This window comes from Danio rerio, chromosome 15 (genome assembly GCF_052040795.2).
Source record: "Danio rerio strain M-AB ecotype USA chromosome 15, GRCz13ab, whole genome shotgun sequence".
In the NCBI taxonomy this organism is placed as follows: Eukaryota; Metazoa; Chordata; class Actinopteri; order Cypriniformes; family Danionidae; genus Danio; species Danio rerio.
The window spans coordinates 426,948-445,199 of record NC_141035.1 but is presented as its reverse complement, the minus strand read 5'-3'; the positions used below and the strand labels follow the sequence as shown (position 1 = coordinate 445,199).

General features: G+C 42.9%; 2 protein-coding genes across 8 annotated transcripts in view; one reads left to right on the top strand and one right to left on the bottom strand.

Moving 5' to 3' along the window:
* Positions 1-2,241, bottom strand: part of si:ch1073-280e3.1 — a 17,158-nt gene extending 14,917 nt beyond the window's left edge. For all 3 annotated transcript variants that reach the window (XR_015508893.1, XM_087283505.1, XM_087283506.1), the window contains exons 1-3: positions 1,556-2,241; positions 1,235-1,456; positions 399-635 (exon numbers count right to left, since the gene is read on the bottom strand). Coding sequence is in view for 2 of the 3 variants with exons in the window: in XM_087283505.1 (XP_087139631.1) it covers positions 399-635; positions 1,235-1,456; positions 1,556-1,613 (517 nt within the window). In the remaining variant the exon portion in view is untranslated. The remainder of the gene's footprint in view (positions 1-398; positions 636-1,234; positions 1,457-1,555) is intronic.
* mfrp (membrane frizzled-related protein) lies at positions 1,326-18,252 on the top strand. 5 transcript variants are annotated; one of them, XM_087283538.1, is made up of 14 exons: positions 1,326-1,757; positions 3,161-3,279; positions 3,381-3,461; positions 5,927-6,046; positions 6,470-6,616; positions 8,170-8,389; positions 10,174-10,304; positions 10,881-11,006; positions 11,095-11,171; positions 13,017-13,153; positions 14,496-14,626; positions 14,709-14,843; positions 16,476-16,603; positions 16,686-18,252. In XM_087283538.1, the coding sequence occupies exons 6-14, from the start codon at positions 8,181-8,183 to the stop codon at positions 16,908-16,910; spliced, it is 1,299 nt and encodes a 432-aa protein (XP_087139664.1). In that variant the 5' UTR covers positions 1,326-1,757; positions 3,161-3,279; positions 3,381-3,461; positions 5,927-6,046; positions 6,470-6,616; positions 8,170-8,180; the 3' UTR covers positions 16,911-18,252. The 5 variants fall into 5 exon arrangements, with proteins under 5 accessions (XP_087139664.1, XP_087139662.1, XP_087139663.1 ...); XM_087283536.1 differs by having other exon boundaries at positions 1,334-1,757; positions 3,362-3,461; XM_087283537.1 differs by lacking the exon at positions 1,326-1,757 and having other exon boundaries at positions 2,804-3,279.

The window sequence follows — 18,252 nt, the reverse complement described above, 5'->3', positions numbered from 1 at the left end:
ATGACAGCAAGTGTTCTCTAGCAATCCTCGAATGCTACATCACTGGTGATCATAACAATAGCAATGATGTAGAAGCACATAACCCTAACTTTAATAATAAACTTAACTGAAAATATTCCTTAAATATGATTGCATGATTGAAATCTTGTACCCGGGTCAACATAGATGTTAATCCAGACACATAGCCTATTTGGTGAAATCACACTCACCCTTGCACACTAACCTCAGTCAGATATATCCATTGTTGCTCTTAATTAGGCTTTGCTTTTTTAGCATTAGCATTTACATACAGCATTTAACACTGTTTGCACTCAGGGATTAAACGATTAATAACCCAGGGTTAAGCACAGATTGAAAAGCCTGTATGTTTACTCATGTATGATAAAGGTAGGAGATACCCTTGCACACAGCACTGAGCGTTTTCTTCCCAGATGAGAGTCTCATGGCTGACCACTGGCCGTCTCTGCCACAGACTCTCTGTGCTGTAGGGAAAGGGTAGTGTCCGGTCTCGCAGTGGTACGTCAACACGCTTCCCTCAATCCCCTCATTGGAGTAGGACACGCGACCATCTTTAATGGACACTTCCAAAGAGCAGTTCTTCTGCTGGTCCTCATAATCTCCATAATCACTGCTTTCTAAAGTGCACAGACGTGAAGCACAAGTCTGAAATTAACTGGCACATTCAAGTCTGAAAGTATAAAGTATTTCATTGTGAAACTCAAAAGTAAAAACGATGACACTTTTGATTGGTTTTGGGCTCCAGGGCTCACAAATGTCTAACGCTTCCAGTCTCACATCTCATAGATGCTGGTATCCAGAACTGTACTTGAATGAGATTTAGTCCGTGAATACATTCATTCATTTTTCTTCAGCTTAGTCCCATTATTTATCAGGAGTCACCACAGCGGAATGAACCGCCAACTATTCCAGCATATGTTTTACACAGCGGATGCCCTTCCAGCTGCAACCCAGTACTGGGAAACACCCATACACACTCATTCACACACAAACTCATACAGTACGGGTAATTTAGCTCATCAATTCCCCTATAGCGCATGTTTTTGGACTGTGGGGGAAACCGGGAACCCGGAGGAAACCCACGCCAACACGGGGAGAACATGCAAACTCCACACAGAAACACCAACTGACCCAGCTGGGACTCAAACCAGTGACCTTCTTGCTGTGCAACACCACTGAGCCACCTCATTGAATATATGTACTCACTAAAGTTTACCTTCACATTTGACCCTGGATACCTTAGGCTCCCATTCACCGTTGGAGCTGCAGACTCTCTGACCGATTGGATAAGGCTGAAATCCTTCAGCGCAGTGGTAAATCATGCGGCTGCCGACAGATCCGCCGCTGGAAAACTCCACCGTGCCTCCACTGATGGATTCAGACAGGCTGCAGGATTTACTCTCTGCTAAGCCGTAGTCATAGTCATACTCTGAGTGCACTGAAACAGACACAACATTGAATATGTTAGCGTTTAAAGTTTGCCTGTAGTTATTGTTCCAGCTTTGTGATGAATGTCTGAGAAGCAGAGCGCTCTTACCTTCACATAAAGAGATGAAGAGGAGAAGAGTGCTGAGGCGTGCAGTGCTGTAGTGCATAGTGGAGCAGATGAACACGGTGTAACCCGGACGCTCAGATACGGCTGAAACCCCAGTATGAACCTTGATAAGCTGTATTTGATGAGCGATTAAACATTAACATTTGATGCAGTTCTGGGAAACACCACAGCACGATCATTTTCAGTAAGTTTTGCTTTTCTTTGTTTGTTAATTTAGGAGTTTGATCAATTCGCATATCAACATTGTCAAAGGGCAACAAGCATGCAGAGAGCAGTGGAGTAAATACTCAGACTACTGCAAATGAGTGTTTCTCAGCAATTGTACTTCAATAGTTTGATAAATGTGCACTTTTGCTTTTCGTTGAGTACATGTTTACTGTAGTATCAGTACTGTTACTCCACTACTGTCCTTCAGCCGGCAGTTTCTACTGTGTTTATTGTCTATGGGGATTAGAGAAATCAGTCCTGTGAATCCTGACCAATCAGATCACACACAGAAGGTAAACCACATACTAATGAACTCCCTCAAGACATGGGCCATTTATAACCGCAGCAATGTGTTTGGAAGTGTTCAAGAAGATGTCCAGAATCTGTCCACACACTGACCCAGAGACTGTTTAGATCAGGGGTCACTAAACTTGTTCCTGGAGGGCCGGTGTCCTGCAGATTTGAGCTCCAACCCTAATCAAACACCTGAACAAGCTAATCAAGCTCTTAATAGGTATACTTAAAACATCCAGGCAGGTGTGTTGAGGCAAGTTGGAGCTAAACCTGCAGGACACCAGCCCTCCAGGACCGAGATTGGTGACCCCTGGTTTAGATGATGCCACTGATGAGAAGATGGCGGATGTTTACGGTATGATGACCCAGATGGGCTTAAACACCCTGCAGGCACAGGACATCAACATGACGTCGGATTGACGGTGTACCTCAACATCGTGGGGACGTTGCATTTTGTTTGGAAATAAAAATCGGGTTGACGTCAGAAGTTAATGTCAGGTAAACCTCAATGTCCAACCTAAAATCAACCAAATATCAACAAACATCATACGTGTGTGTAAAAGTCAAAAACACAGCGGCTGTAGCTGTAATTAAAGTGTGTGTGTGTGTGTGTGAGAGAGAGAGAGAGAGAGAGACTGGGAATGTGTGTGTGTTTAAGAGAGAGATTGGGAATGTGTGTGTGTGTGTGTGTGTGTGTGTGTGTGTGTGTGTGTGTGTGTGTGTGTGTGTGTGTGTGTAAGAACAGGATTATTACGGAGCTCAATCCCCTCATCTGACTCAGCTTTTAGAGTGTTTGGTGAAAGTGTTTCTGTGGGCTGAACACACACACACATACACACACACACACACACACACACACACACACACACACACACACACACACTTCAACAACACGAGATGTTGGAGCGCAACACTACAGCATGAAAGCAACACAAGAGTGTGTTTCTAAGGGGAATCACACGCTCCTGAAGCTGTTCACACACACACACACTGGCTGGACTGAAGAACAGCTTCTTGATGTATTATTGTCCTGTACATGCATCTGTTTGACGGATCCGTTAACGTTTCCTTCCTCGTGGTGAGCAGATGGACTGAATTCATAACCTGCCTCATGATTTCCGTCAGCTGAACATTTGCTGAGGCTTTCTCCAAACGCAGAGACGATGGACGGCGAGGATTCAGCCGAGAGTCAAAGTGCATATGAGGTCAGTTATTAAGCATGCTTGATTCTAATGTTTGATTTGATTCCGGCTGAATGTAAATGAATGCTTTGTTTTAATATGACAGAATGTTTTCTGCAATCCAGCTTTTGAACCCGATGAAGACAATGAGGAAAACACAAGAAGCGCTCAAATCCACATATACTTCGAGCCCGCTAAAGAGCCAGGTGAGTGCTCACGGACAGACACAGATATCACTCTGCGACTGAGTGATTTAAGTGTGGTTTATTCATAAACTAATTTCGAAAGGATCACGTGCTTATAATCAACACGGCTGGCTCCTTGTTAGCTCTGTAGTCAGCCCCATAGATGATTACAGAAGCATTATAAATAACCAGAGTTTTTCACTCCAGTTATCTTCGTCTTGAAGCTCCCCCCCTTTCCACCCCTACATCCTCCCACTTTTTCTGATCAGGCGACACGGTCGCCCAGTGGCTAGCACTGTTGCCTCACAGCAAGAACACCGCCGGTCCAACCCATCGGGCCGGTTGGTGTTTCTGTGTGGAGTTTGCATGTTCTCCCCGTGTTCGCGTGGGTTTCCCCCGGGTTTCCTCCCACAGTCCAAAAACATAAACCATAGCCAATCGACTAAAACAAATTATCACCCAATACAACCTGAGTTTACACTTCTCACGGTGACAAGCAGGGGAGTTCTCGAGACCTACCTGACTTCGAATTCCCCTCTCGCCCTTCTAACAGGAGGAAGCCCCGGGCTCGAGGATATTACGAGCTCAGGGCTCTCTCCCAGGACAGCATGCCAAATATGCTTTATTGATTATCAGCTAAGTGTGAACTCTTGAAACTATTTTAACACACACACACACACACACACACACACACACACACACACACACACACACACACACATATTAATAATAAATAAAGAACAGAAAAAACACAGAGACGTCACACCCACACTGAAAACCCTAATAAGTTGACTGAACTAAACTAATTGAGTAAACTCGTTGCCTAAATTTAATTGAGTAATAGAGTCTCCCAAAACTTGCATATTTAAGTTTATTTAACTTGCCGGATTTGTAGGCTCTACTTAAATTGTCCAATTCACTAAACTAGTACTAACAAAAAAATAAGACAAAACAAGTGACAGACACTTCATTCTGTTACTATATATATATATGTGTGTGTGTGTGTGTGTGTGTGTGTAATAATATACTTTAAAAAAATGTTTAAATAAATTTTAAACAAAAAATAAGTATCCATTTATTCCTGTTATGATGGATAATTATACCTGAAGCCATTTGCTTTCTAATTTAAAAAATACCTTATAATAGAATTGTACAGTCGAGACTACATCTCTGAAAATCACCTACTTTTTTTTAAAGGATTAATTAGGATTTTGAGCTCACTACACTTGAAATCTTAAGTGTTTGCATTTTCATGGTACATAACTTAAGTGAACTCATATTTTTAAGTGACGGGACCAAAATGCTATGTTCAGTCAACTTTACACTCTCAGAAATAAAGGTACAGGAGCCGTCACTGGGCCAGTACCTCTTTAAAAGGTACATATTTGAGCCCACAGTAGAACCTCAAATGTGCATTTTAGTGCCCAAATGAACCTAAAAAGTACCTTTGAGGTGCCATTATGGACGCTTCAGGTATAAACATGCTCCTTTTGAAGAGGTACCGCCCCAGTGACAGCTCCTGCACCTTTATTTCTGAGAGTGTGCTTAATTGTTTAAGCAAAGACAACATTAGGGTTTGCAGTGCAGTGCTTACATCATTCTCACACAGTTATGTTGTTTTACGATTATCGTCTTCACAGTCACATTCTTCACAGGGTTTACATTCCCACCGCTCCCCTCTCCTTCAGAAATAACCGTGGGAATGGAGTGTAATGAATAGGACCAGGCGCAGAAGATAAACACAAATAAATAAATGAAATGAAAGAGGGGTGTACGTCTCACAAACAAGGGGAAACAAGAAACGCTAACAGCGCATGAATAATGATGCATTAATATGTAAACTAAACTTCATTCTGATTTAATGATGAGTTAGGGCATGCACTACTCATGAACTAACTTTAACATGAGCCACAGGAGTTCCTGTGTGAATAACGGCTACCTTAATTACTTGTTAGTACTTAATTATTGTATTAATTAACATTAAAGTTTAAGCTAAAAGTCCCCAACATGATCTGATGATGTATAATGATGTCGGGATTGATTGGAGGGGCACATCATCATCAACTCATCCTTAACTCCTCATCAGCTGCTGTGTTTAAACTGTTGATGTCGACTGAACACTTTTCTAGTGTTATTGAGTGTAAACGCACTAGACGGACCTACATAAAGAGTTAAGGATGACATGCCCATCCCCACGATATAATTAACAGCTCATGATGGTTAAATTAAGCATGATCTAATGTAATGTTTAGTTTACATATTAACACATCGCTCATTGTAAAACTCTCCATAGTTACTGATGCACTATCCATCGTCCATTTGGAGGTCATTCTACAGGCTTCCCACGCGTGTTGACAGTACTTGAATTTCAGACATGTGGATTCAAGGGGTCCTATCATACAATGCGGCGCAAGGCAAATGTTATTTGTTAGTTTCAGCTTTACTGTTAGACAGTGACATGCTGTGCTGTGTGTGTTCTCTGAAAGCTGCAGTAAATGTGCTGACAGTACGAGCGTGTTTGGCTGATCACAGAGCAGTGTTGGTGTCGGCCGCTGTGCTGTTCGTCTCCACCGTCCTGTGCATCACCCTCATCTTTCTTCTCAAACGTGAGTAAAGTCTCTTTTCATTTCATTTCACCCGATCTCGCTGCAAAGTCTCTCCAGGATTTTATAAGAACTTTTTTTTTTTTACTTGTGACCTAAAACAGGTGTGTTTTAATAATTATTGTGGAATTTGTGTTCAGTATTCTACATGTCAAGGCTTTTCAAACATGTCATATAAATAAAAGTATTTGATAATCCAAAGCGCTGTTAGAGTTTCGTCCTTGTGACTTTAATTGGATCATTGACTGCGAAGTACCTTTGTGTGCTTCAATTATATTTGCTATTTCATGTTTATTTTATGATTTTTCATTAATTATCCCTATTAAGCAATGTAACTAGAATTAATGCTGGTGGTCCTTCCATTTCCCTCAATCTAAATGTACACTTACTTTCCCTCTTTCTTTTTCTGTGTTGTTGTTTTCACAGAAGTTGAGACGACTAAAGAAGAGGTTTCACCTTCAGACACTTGGTTTGGAAACAGAGTTTCTGAAAATCTCTCTTTGGGTCCGACTGCCCTCCAGCCTACATCCAGCCCCACAGTCTCTGTGTCTGGGACAGAGCCTACATTCACAAGTCAGTAAAGGATCTCTTACACAGATACATGCATACATTTACCATTTCATATAAAGCAACCCTAAAGCATGTTTGTACATTAGTTGGATTGTATGATAAGGCATAAAGAACATCCAGAGCGGTTGTTATCTCAGAATAAAGCCTGACAGGTTTAACCTTTTGTTAATATATATATTTATTCATTTTTATATCAATTTCAGTATTATTAAATAATGCACAAATGTTTAGATTATTTGTGTACAATACAGTTTAAAGTCATATTTTTGTCACGTTTCTAGTGCAAATGTCTAAAAAACAGGCAAACATTATAGTCTTGTTTTCTGAAATGATGAGTCAAAATGAAGTGAGTTTCTCCCTAAAACACACAAAATAATCCAGTTCTTCCTTCAGACATGAGATTATTTTGCTCGGCAGATAATTTGGTTTGTTTCAAGGAAAAACTCTCTTCATTTTGACCATATACTTGTCTAGAAAATGCTTCTTTATTTAAAATTCTTTACATATTTGGACTAGAAACAAGACACGAGGGTTGTTTCTCAATTCCAAGAATGAACAGTCCAGAGACCGGTTTGGCCAAGTTACCTCGGAAAAACGAACTCGGGAGGCCGCGAGAACAGAGAATGCGTCCTCTGAGAAATGACATGCTGCGTTCTTCCTGATGGTCACATGACCTTCACGTGTTTTTTTTTTTTTTTAATAATTATTTAAACAGGCGACGCAGTGGTGCAGTATAGTGCTGTCGCCTCACAGCAAGAAGGTCGCTGGGTCGATCCTCGGCTCTGTTGGTGTTTCTGTGTGGAGTTTGCATGTTCTCCCTGTGTTCGCGTGGGTTTCCTCCGGGTGCTCCGGTTTCCCCCACAGTCCAAACACATGCGGTACAGGTGAACTGGGTAGGCTAAATTACCCGTAGTGTATGAGTGTGTGTGTGTGGATGTTTCCCAGAGATGGGTTGCGGCTGGAAGGGCATCAGCTGCGTAAAAACGTGCTGGATAAGTTGGCGGTTCATTACACTGTGGCGACCCCGGATTAATAAAGGGACTAAGCCGACAAGAAAATGAATGTATGAATGAATGAAACATTTCAGCAGTCTTACAATGATTTAGTGTTTTTCAACATGTACACTCTGCAATAAAACATAAACACACGTCCCACAATATACATAAAACAGATTTTAATATAAATTTCAGCAAATAAACACTCTTATTGTGTTCATGCCTTTATAAGATTTTCATGCTGATGTTTGTATTCACCGTCTCATTTAGAGAATCTCCTAAGATAAATAAGTGTTATCTCTGAACTTTAATAATAAACCTATATTAAATGCTGCGCTTCCCGCCTCCTTGGTTGCAGTGCAGATGCAGCCACTCAAACCAATGAGCAGTGAGGTGATCATCAACAGAACAATCAGCTCAGATGAGCAATGGTGATTGTAAAATGATGCTCTTCCGTTTGGTATTTTGGTATCCTCTACATACAGCACCTAAACGTGGCCCTTCCTCATCATAACAGCAGCTCTTTCCATCATGAAGGTTTCCTTTTCTCTGCTCTGACAGAATGTGGGGGCATGTTGAGCGGTGCAGGAGGGACTCTGAGCTCTCCCAATCACCCAGGTGTGTATCCTCCTGACTCTCACTGTGTGTGGGTGATCCGGGTGTCTCCTCCGTCCCTCGTGCAGATCCAGGTCTCGTCTCTGGCTATCGAGGGACCTTCGCCCTGCCTGTTTGATTGGCTGGAGGTCAGAGAGGAGACAGAGAAGACATCTGCTGCCACCAGGTTTGGTGTTTCCTAACCATTTGCAGTAATCAGAAATGAAACGGGCCTGACTTTACGCTTGAAAAAGCATTTGATTAGGATGCCAGAACAACTCAAGTCTGAGGATGTGTCTCAATCAGCACCCTTGTTCACTATTCAGTGCACTGATCAGGTTGCCACCCATTTTAAACGTGACCTATAAGAACTAAAACAAGTCTGTGATGTCCAGTGTGAAGTGAGCAGACAGGTAGTGTTCTCTAACTCTCTGAAACTGACCCGTTTAGACTTTGATTCTAATTGTGGTGTTTATGTGACTGTCGCTTTAAATGCAAATGAGATTGTGCTCTTTTGAGAAAAGGGCGGAGCTACAAATGCCTATATATCAACAAAGTGGCAGACAGTGTTAAGGGTGACGCTTTATAAGCAGCATAATAATATTACTTTTCCCATGTAACGCGTCACTTTTAAACATAAGTAATATTAATTGAGCTACTTTTACCTTGCTTAATTGACTTTAAAAATCTAATGCGGAATAAAAATGACCTTAGGTTGAATCACACACTCAATAAGAGAACGTGCTGCTCGGGAACAGACAGTCGGCTCACACTCATCATCATCATCAGGTCTGTTCTTTACAGCAGATGAGTCAGCGTACTGTTCTAGTAACTGAATAACTCAGGATATTGGTTTATTTCGAGTCAGAGGGGGGATCCGGTGTGTTAGTACTGAAGACAAAAAAACATTTAACAACAATCTGCAGTGGATTCTTGTTATTTTAAACTCCTCGAAGAAAAGAATTAAGTGTAGATTATGTGTAAGTAAAACTCTTACAACTGTGGGAAACGCAACTTAAAAAACAAACAAACAAACAAACAAAACTGGATGCAAAGCACTACACCCGCACCCCACCTCCAGCAGAACAACAAATGACTGACATCAGTTCGCGTTCTCCATCTAAAACAATGAATTCAATCGTGAGATCAAGCCTCAGCCGGGTATGAAGCAACTCGACAGTAATATAACGTATACCTTTCAACAAAAAGGAACTGAGCAACGGAATTAGTTACTGTTTTGGGAAGTAAGTCAATATTGTAATGCACGACTTTCAGAAGTAACTTTCCCCAACACTGGTGGCACATTCGAAAACAAGACTAAAGTCCTATGCTAATGAGGGAGAGATGGGCACTAGTGGGCGGGGCTTTTCCCCTCTGATGCACTACAATAACAATGCATTGATACGCACGACAGCTGCGACCCTTAACAGAAGTTCGGATGTGAGAAATATAAATCACGTGACCCAAATCATCAAATGTAATGACAAACAAGAACATTTTCTTCTGTAAAGAATCCGTCATTTATTGATTTTTAACATGAACTAGCTAGACAGGAAAGCAAATATGATGCTGGTTTATGAAATAGTTGAAGTATTTAGCTGTTGTGTACGCAGTAAACTTCATACATGAAAATCGTTATCCCTGCTGTTGTTCATAAACTCCTTATCAAGTTTTGATGATGTACAATGAGGGCATTCTAGTGTCTAATGTCACTATGTGAGGTGATGCAGGTTCATCAGTGCCCTTAATAGTGCCCGGATTTGTGCACAGGATTTACTGCGCACGTCTCTTTTGTCTGATACACACTTTTCAGGCCTCAGGAGACTCTAGTAAGGAGCTGCTGGGGTTGATTAAGAAGAAATGTGCAGAATCTAATCTGTTGTACTGTTGTTTAACCTGTTTCATTCAACCCAAACCTTTAATAATGAATTAAATCATTCAAGAAAAATTAAAAGATTTGCTTCTTCCTAGATTTTGTGGAAACGTTGCACCACCTACACTGAACACAAACAGCAGTACTGTGCTGGTTTCATTTCACTCGGATGGAAGCATTGGTGGCACTGGGTTCATTGCACAGTACCATTCTATATTACCAGGACAGAGTAAGCATATCACTTAAACATGTCAGTGTTTGAACATCTCTCTCTCTCTCTCTCTCTCTCTCTGTGTGTCTCTGTCTCTCTCTCTCTCTCTCTCTCTCTCTGTGTGTCTCTGTCTCTCTCTCTCTCTCTCTCTGTGTCTCTCTCTCTCTGTCTTCTATGATTGCCTGTTTTGATGACTTTGAAGACAAATGAAAATCATTTTGATTGTGTAGATTTTACGACAACCAGAGACTTAATCTGGCTTGAGTTACTGGTCATAGCAATTATAACACACAGTTTGAATGAAGCTGAAGACCTGCAACCATTCACTTCAATAGTAAGTCAACCAGTACTTGTCACGTGAAACACTAAAGCATGCGGCGCATGAGCCACAAGCTAAACACAACACCAGCAGAAGACTGAATGTAAGACACGAGCAACACTGAAAACACTTACAGAAATCCCACAATAACTATCCTGCTACAGACGTAAAACGTCAAATCAGACCCTGATTCCGATAATGAATGCATGCGAAGTGTTTTTTGTATATGTGAAGGTTATTATATTCACTAAAGTCTTAATTTTGTCTGCAAACAGGAAGTTGTTCCAGGGAAGAGTTTATGTGTGACAGTGGTCATTGCTTACTGCCAGTTTTCATCTGTGATGGTCAACCAAACTGCCAGGACCATTCAGATGAGCTCAACTGCAGCCACAAGCACAGAGGTAGGAGAGATAAAGCCACTGCTGAGTGTGTGATGCTTCTGTTCGCTATCTTGATCCAAAGTTAAATCACAGTGCGTTTGATACTCAGTGTGTGGAGGACAAATAACTGGAGAATACGGATCATTGTCCAGTCCAAACCACCCGAAGCCTTACCCACATCAACAGGTAAGTCTCGATAGCTTTATCCTCTACTGTTTAGTTTAGTTTAATCTAGTGTAAAATATATATTAAAAAAAAAAAAAAAAAAAAAAAACACTAGGAATAGTTATTGATGACATTGGGCTCTATTTTAATGATCTAGGCACAAAGTCTAAATCGCAGGGCGCAGACGCATTAAGGGCATGTCCAAATCTACTTTAGCTATTTTAAGGATGGATAAATCCACTCTGCGCCCGGCGCATGGTCTAACAGGGCTGTGCTGATTCTCTTCATGAGTTATGGCTGTGTTTTGAGCAGAACCTGCATTAAACCAATCAGAGTCTCATCTCTCGTTCACTTTAAGAGTCAGTTGCGTCGCTCCATGGTGCATTTGCTATTTACATGGCGACTCTGTAAGTGTAAAAAAGTGAACGCTTCACTAGTGAGAACACAGTTAAACAGAGCATCTGCAGCACAAGGATAAAGAACGAGCCTCCTCCATTCAGCCTCTTTACTTTACTCCTTCACTTTACTCCTTTACTTTGGTGGAGTGAGGAAACGGTGGAAACTCTCTCCACCGAACACATCCATCAGCCCACATATTTAATTTGATTTGTTTAGCGCGAAGATTTGCTTCAAAACTATTTCTAAATTCAGTTCTAATCTCCAGCAAAGGAATAAATGAGCAATAATAATGAAGTGTGCTCAGAAAACTGAGTTATATCCAAACACACGTCCTGTTCTTGCGCCCCATATGCTGATGCAGACGTCTCCAAAACCCCACAGCTGGACACATCTACACTGGTGTTTATAATAAATCTGCAGATAATCAATAATACTGATCATAACAATCACATTATACAGATGCAGATGCTCATCAAACTCAAGAAGCCCCCCGAGGTGAAGAAGGCATGGAGGCATTTTTTTCACATGTAAAGATATCTGCTTTTGCTGATCATCCTGTGTGTATTCCGCAGTGTGTGAGCGTTTAGACCTGCATATGCGCATAACACACTCTGCGCTGGACTGTAGACCAGCTTTCAGTTGGTCAATGGTGCGGTTTAATTCAGCTCCTCAGAATAGCAGCGCTCCAACAATGCGCCTTAACACACCTCCTTTATAGACCAGGACAGCCATGAGTTCACATGATGACACAAGTGGATTTGCTATTTAAACAATGTGGTGCAAAACTGGAAAATGACTGTTGCGCTGGTCTGAAGATAGCAAAAAATCACGCCTTAATTATAAATTAAACTATAAATTCTGTTGCAGCTTTATTTTTAGTTATTGACAACACTTATGAATTTCTTTTTGCCTTGTTCCCACTGAATGATACGGTTCAGTTTGGTACGATATGGTATGGGCAGGGCTTAACTTGTGGCAGAACACGCCGGATCCGGCACCTCTAAAATCTGATCCAGCACCTTATTTAACTAACCCCCCTCCTCCCTCGTCTGCTGTTCACTTTCACTTTGTTTCAGGACTCCCTAATCCTCTTCCCTTTTGTCCGCAACAACCCCCTGCCCTTCACTTTCGCCCTTCATCCGCGACAGCTCCACCGCCATCCAATGTAAACCCACCCTACCCACAACCCCCTGCTGTCCACTTTCCTGTGTGACACCTTTCCGTCCTCTGGTAACATGCCGAATCCGTTACGCCGATCTGTTCCGGGACCTCGCAATTCACAAATTAAGCACTGGGTACGGGTCACCTTTATCAGGCTTGTGTCTCCACCAATGGTACTCTTTTAGTGGGCGTGGTGTATATACAATATACAATGCACATAAACAAATCACAGATCTTAGTAACACAAAAACTGTTGGAACAAATGACACAAATGTCTATTTGACCTAGTCTGATGATGTTTCATAGATGTGTACGTGGCAAATATCAGTGGAGGACGGACAAGTTATTCGACTAAGTTTCCAGAATTTCAGTCTGGAAGCGCAGGATGTCTGCAAGTTTGACTATGTGGAGGTTTATGACGGTGCTGAGACAGCTCTGGGGAGGTACGAACACACCACTGCTTTCTCTGATTTTCAACATGTGTTAATGCTCTCACTATGTAGTGTGAACACAGTTTGAGATGAATGCTCTATATCTCTTCTAGTTGAACAATCTTTAGCCCTTTAAGACCCCAGTATACTTCAAATGAAATCGAACGACAAAGTCATTTTTATCTAAATCTGGTGATGCAGTGGCGCAGTAGGTAGTGCTGTTGCCTCACAGCAAGCAGGTTGCTGGTTTGAGCCTCGGCTGGGTCAGTTAGAGTTTCTGTGTAGAGTTTGCATGTTCTCCCTGCGTTCATGTGGGTTTCCCCCGGGTTCTCCGGTTTCCCCCACAGTCCAAAGACATGCGATACAGGTGAATTGGGTAGGCTAAATTGACCATAGTGTTTGAGTGTGTATGGATGTTTCCCAGCGATGGGTTGCAGCTGGAAGGGAATCCGCTGCATAAAACATGTGCTGGATAAGTTGGCCGTTCATTCCACTGTGGCGACCCCGGATTAGTAAAGGGACTAAGCTGAAAACAAAATGAATGAGTGAATGATCTAAATCCTGCCTGAGTGCAGCTTGTTTCAGCAATTCAAAACAGCTCACCAAAGCAAACCTTTTGTGAAGTTTGTTTTGGCTCCTAAACACCTTTAAGCTGCCATTGGTCTACGGCAGGGGTCACCAAACTTGCTCCGAGGTCCGGTGTCCTGCAGATTTGAGCTCCAACCCTAATCAAACACACCTGAACAAGCTGATCAAGCTCTTACTAGGTGTACTTGAAACATCCAGGCAGGTGTGTTGAGGCAAGTTGGAGCTAAACCCTGCAGGGCACTGGATCTCCAGGACCGAGGTTGGTGACCCCTGCTGTATGGTAATTAATCAATTAGTGGGTGTGTTCTGGAACTCTGGTTTCCTCCCTTCCATTTGTTAGTCATTCTATGAGCGTCAGGCAGGAGAACAACATCCAAAACAAGTAGCAGAGCTGTAGTATTGCCCACAGATAAGAAGCCGAGAAATTAGGACCAGGACACACCAAGCCAAATGCCTAGCACCAACAAAACCCAACTGTGTTGTCAGCTCTTGTTAGAACTACACATTTACACCCCGTCTAGTGCAGTGCAGGGGTGTCGGAAGGTTTGAAAACAGCATACCACTGCTCAGCCTTTTCCAACTCAAATGTAGAACAAACTACGTATTCTGGGGCTTTTAAACAGAAAGTGGAAGAGTTTCTGTCTAAATAAGGACTTATGCTTTACACTAACTCCGGTGCTTAATAAGTCACAGCATCTCCAGCATGCTAACCTTCATGTTTTTACCCTGAGCATGTGGATTAAACAGCTTCTGTGGCTCCCTGCAGGTACTGTGGGTCAACGCTGCCTCCTGATCTGACCTCCTCTGGACCTGTGCTGACTGTTGTGTTTGTGGCAGATGAAGGTGTTGCCGACAGTGGCTTTTATGCATTGTTTCAGGCCATATCTCTTTCAGAGAGTGAGTGCTGCGTGATTTCGTCTTCAGGATACTGTAAGACTCTGTTTGTAGACTTTCACCGAACTGTGTGGTTCTGCTTCAGGAACGTGCAGTCCAGCACAGTTTGCCTGTCCCACTGGCGAGTGTCTCCATCAGGACTGGCTGTGTGATGGATGGAGTGACTGTGCCGATGGTGCAGATGAGCACCACTGCATGAACTCCACCTACCCTCCATTCAGTGAGAATGCAGCGAACAATATGTTCATTCCTTTTTGAGGCTCAACATGATCTTTCTGTTACATCACTCCTACTCTCTAAATTATCAGTCAGAATTATCAGCTGAAGTCAGCATCAGATCCAAATGCACTCTTCTTATATTTAAATGTAAACAGTAGGGCTTGTTATACACAATGAATCTGTGCACCTTGCCTCCCCCCTTGTAATGACTTCTCTTCACTTCTGCTCACATGGAATGGCTTTAGGGTGGAGCTATCAGTCCTTTCGGGCAGGATATCAGTCATAATGGGCGGGGCTATCAGTCATTTAGGGCAGGGCTATCAGTGCTTAAGGGCAGGACTATCAGTCATTTAGGGCGGGGCTATCAGTCATTTAGGGCAGGGCTATCAGTCATTTAGGGCGGGGCTATCAGTAATTTAGGGCGGGGCTATCAGTCATTTAGGGTGGGGCTATCAGTCATTTAGGGCAGGGCTATCAGTCATTTAGGGCGGGGCTATTAGTCATTTAGGGCGGGGTTATCAGTCATTTAGGGCAGGGCTATTAGTCATTTAGGGCGGGGCTATCAGTCATTTAGTGCGGGGCTATCAGTCATTTAGTGCGGTGCTATCAGTCATTTAAGGCGGGGTTATCAGTCATTTAGGGCGGGGTTATCAGTCATTTAGGGCAGGGCTATCAGTCATTTAGGGCGGGGCTATCAGTCATTTAGGGCGGGGCTATCAGTCATTTAGGGCGGGGCTATCAGTCATTTAGGGCAGGGCTATCAGTCATTTAGGGCGGGGTTATCAGTCATTTAGGGCGGGGTTATCAGTCATTTAGGGCAGGGCTATCAGTCATTTAGGGCGGGGCTATCAGTCATTTAGGGCGGGGCTATCAGTCATTTAGGGCAGGGCTATCAGTCATTTAGGGCGGGGTTATCAGTCATTTAGGGCAGGGCTATCAGTCATTTAGGGCGGGGCTATCAGTCATTTAGGGCGGGGCTATCAGTGCATGTCTTGTTTTTTTTCCCTGCCTTTGAGGGCGTCAGTGGATTAAACAGATCTGGTCAAATTTCATCTGTAAAATGTATCAGAGTTGAATCTAAACTCTTCAAGGCTGTGGCCCTCTGGGAACTGGTTTGACACCCCTGATCCCTATATAGCAGCGGTGTGCAAACTCGGTTCTGGAGGGCCTGTTTCCTGGAGAGTTTGGCTCCAACCCAAATTAAACACATCTGAACCAGCTAATCAAGCTTCTACAAGATATACAAAAAACTTCCTGGCAGGTGTGTTGAACCAAGTTGGAGCTAAAATCAGCAGGAAACACCTGCCCTGGGTGTGTGAGTTTGGACAACCCTGTGGAGGGCGGGTGTCCTGCAGATTTTAGTTCTAACTTGCCTCAACACACCTGCAAGGATGTTTCTAGAAAGCTTAGTAAGAGCTTGATTAGGTAGCCCAGGTGTATCTGGATGGGGTTAGAACTAAACTAAACCGAGTTTGGACATGCCTGCTCTAAACAATAAGGAGCGCCACACTGCCTATGAGCATACGACATTTACAGTATGTGCTAACAACCTTCAGAAGAAGCTGTTTTGGTCACCGAATCCTTTTAGTCAATAGTGACGAATCAGATTCTCATTTTGTCCTTATCTTCACAGCTTCATCTTGTGAGCTGATCCAGGTTGAAATGTGCAGAGGTCTGAGCTACAATCTGACATCTTTTCCGAACATCTGGCTGTCTCTGTCGGATCAGAGAGAGGCGGCCTCTATTCTGCACAAGTACAGGGTGAGCAAGCCGTTCTCTAGTGAGCCACAGGGTTACATATAGAGCACTGTTGTGAAGCGTGTTTGTTCTGCTCTTGTGGCAGGTGCTGGTGGATCTGCCGTGTTTCGAGTCCTTTCGGCAGCTGGTCTGTGGGATGTTTCTGCCCCGCTGTAGTCCTCAGAGCGGCGTCCTGCAGTTGTGTCAGTCTGTCTGCTCCACCGCCGAGCTGCAGTGCAGTCCCGCTCTCAGCCTGTTCAGCTTAAACTGGCCCTTCAACTGCCTCCTCCTGCCTGATTCACACGACCCCATGGAGTGCTCCCTTCCGTAGGACCAGTGACGGATGGATGCACCACAACCTCAGAGTCAAGCTGGAAAATGACGACACTCACTTAAACAGCCTAGAAAAGCCAAGTGGAAGGAGTGTCCATTTGTTGGGAAAAAGGACAGGCAATATATACATGTCTCCAAAGGTTTTGAGACTGTTGCCTTTACATGCATATGAACCTCCCTATCTTATTAGGAAGGATTAAATATGCCATTCCAAGAGCTTAAACTCTTCTGGAAAGGATTTCCACTAGGTAAAGACGTATTTATGGGACGTTTTGGCCATTCTTCGAGATGTGAAATTGTAAGGGTAGGCACTGATGTTGGATAAGAAGTCTTACCGAAGCTATTCAGTGGGATTGAGGCCGGAGCTCCCGGAGGAAACCCACATGAACAGGGGGAGAACATGCAAACTCCACACAGAAACACTAACTGACCCAGCCGAGGCTCAAACCTGCCACCTTCTTGCTGTGAGGCGAACGTGCTACCCACTGTGCTACCACATCGCCTCTCTCTCTCTCTCTCTCTCTCTCTCTCTCTCTCTCTCTCTATGTGTTCAATACAGTTTCATTGAAATGATCCGATCATTGCAGCGATTAAGAACAGAACTGTATTGTGTATTGTTTTAGCCCACGTAGGGTTGGCATCACCTCTTTACAGGTCTTGGATCTGATCAACTGGACCTGTGCAATCTCTAGAGGCCATCCCGAGGTTGACAGATGAGAGCAAAAGAAAGATAATAAGGTTTTCCTGACATTTCAATATTGAAAGATGTTCATGAGTGATGCATTTAACTGTATCCTACAGTTCTGTGATGCATTGTGTAAATGCCTTACTAAACAGATAGGTCTTTAATCTAGTGTTGAACTAAGAGAGTGTTTCTGAGCCTTGGACATTATCAGGAAGGCTATTGCAGAAATTAGGAGCCATACATGAAAACACTTGACCTCCTTTAGTGGACTTTACTATTCTGGGTACTATCAGAAGCCGTGAGCTTAGAGTTCTTCTCAGGAGTTCCTTTTACTCTGCTCCTTTTAACTCTACACCTGGCACAAAGCAGTCAGGCAAGTACAGTTGTCCATGTTAACTTGTATTTTTGGATTATTATACCCTTTCTGCACTCAGATTATCATGCCTGCCGGCTTCATAGTTACTCTGTCCATCTCTGTTTGGACAAATCTCCATTGGATAGAGTGATACAGAAATAAGTCACTTGACTTGACTAATGGGGTGGATTCACTTAGTGTTTCATTCATCAAGTTCATTTAAATGCATTTAAATGACATGTATTATTATATTTACTTGAGCAATCACAACATTAGAAATGAAACGTGTGAAGAAATATT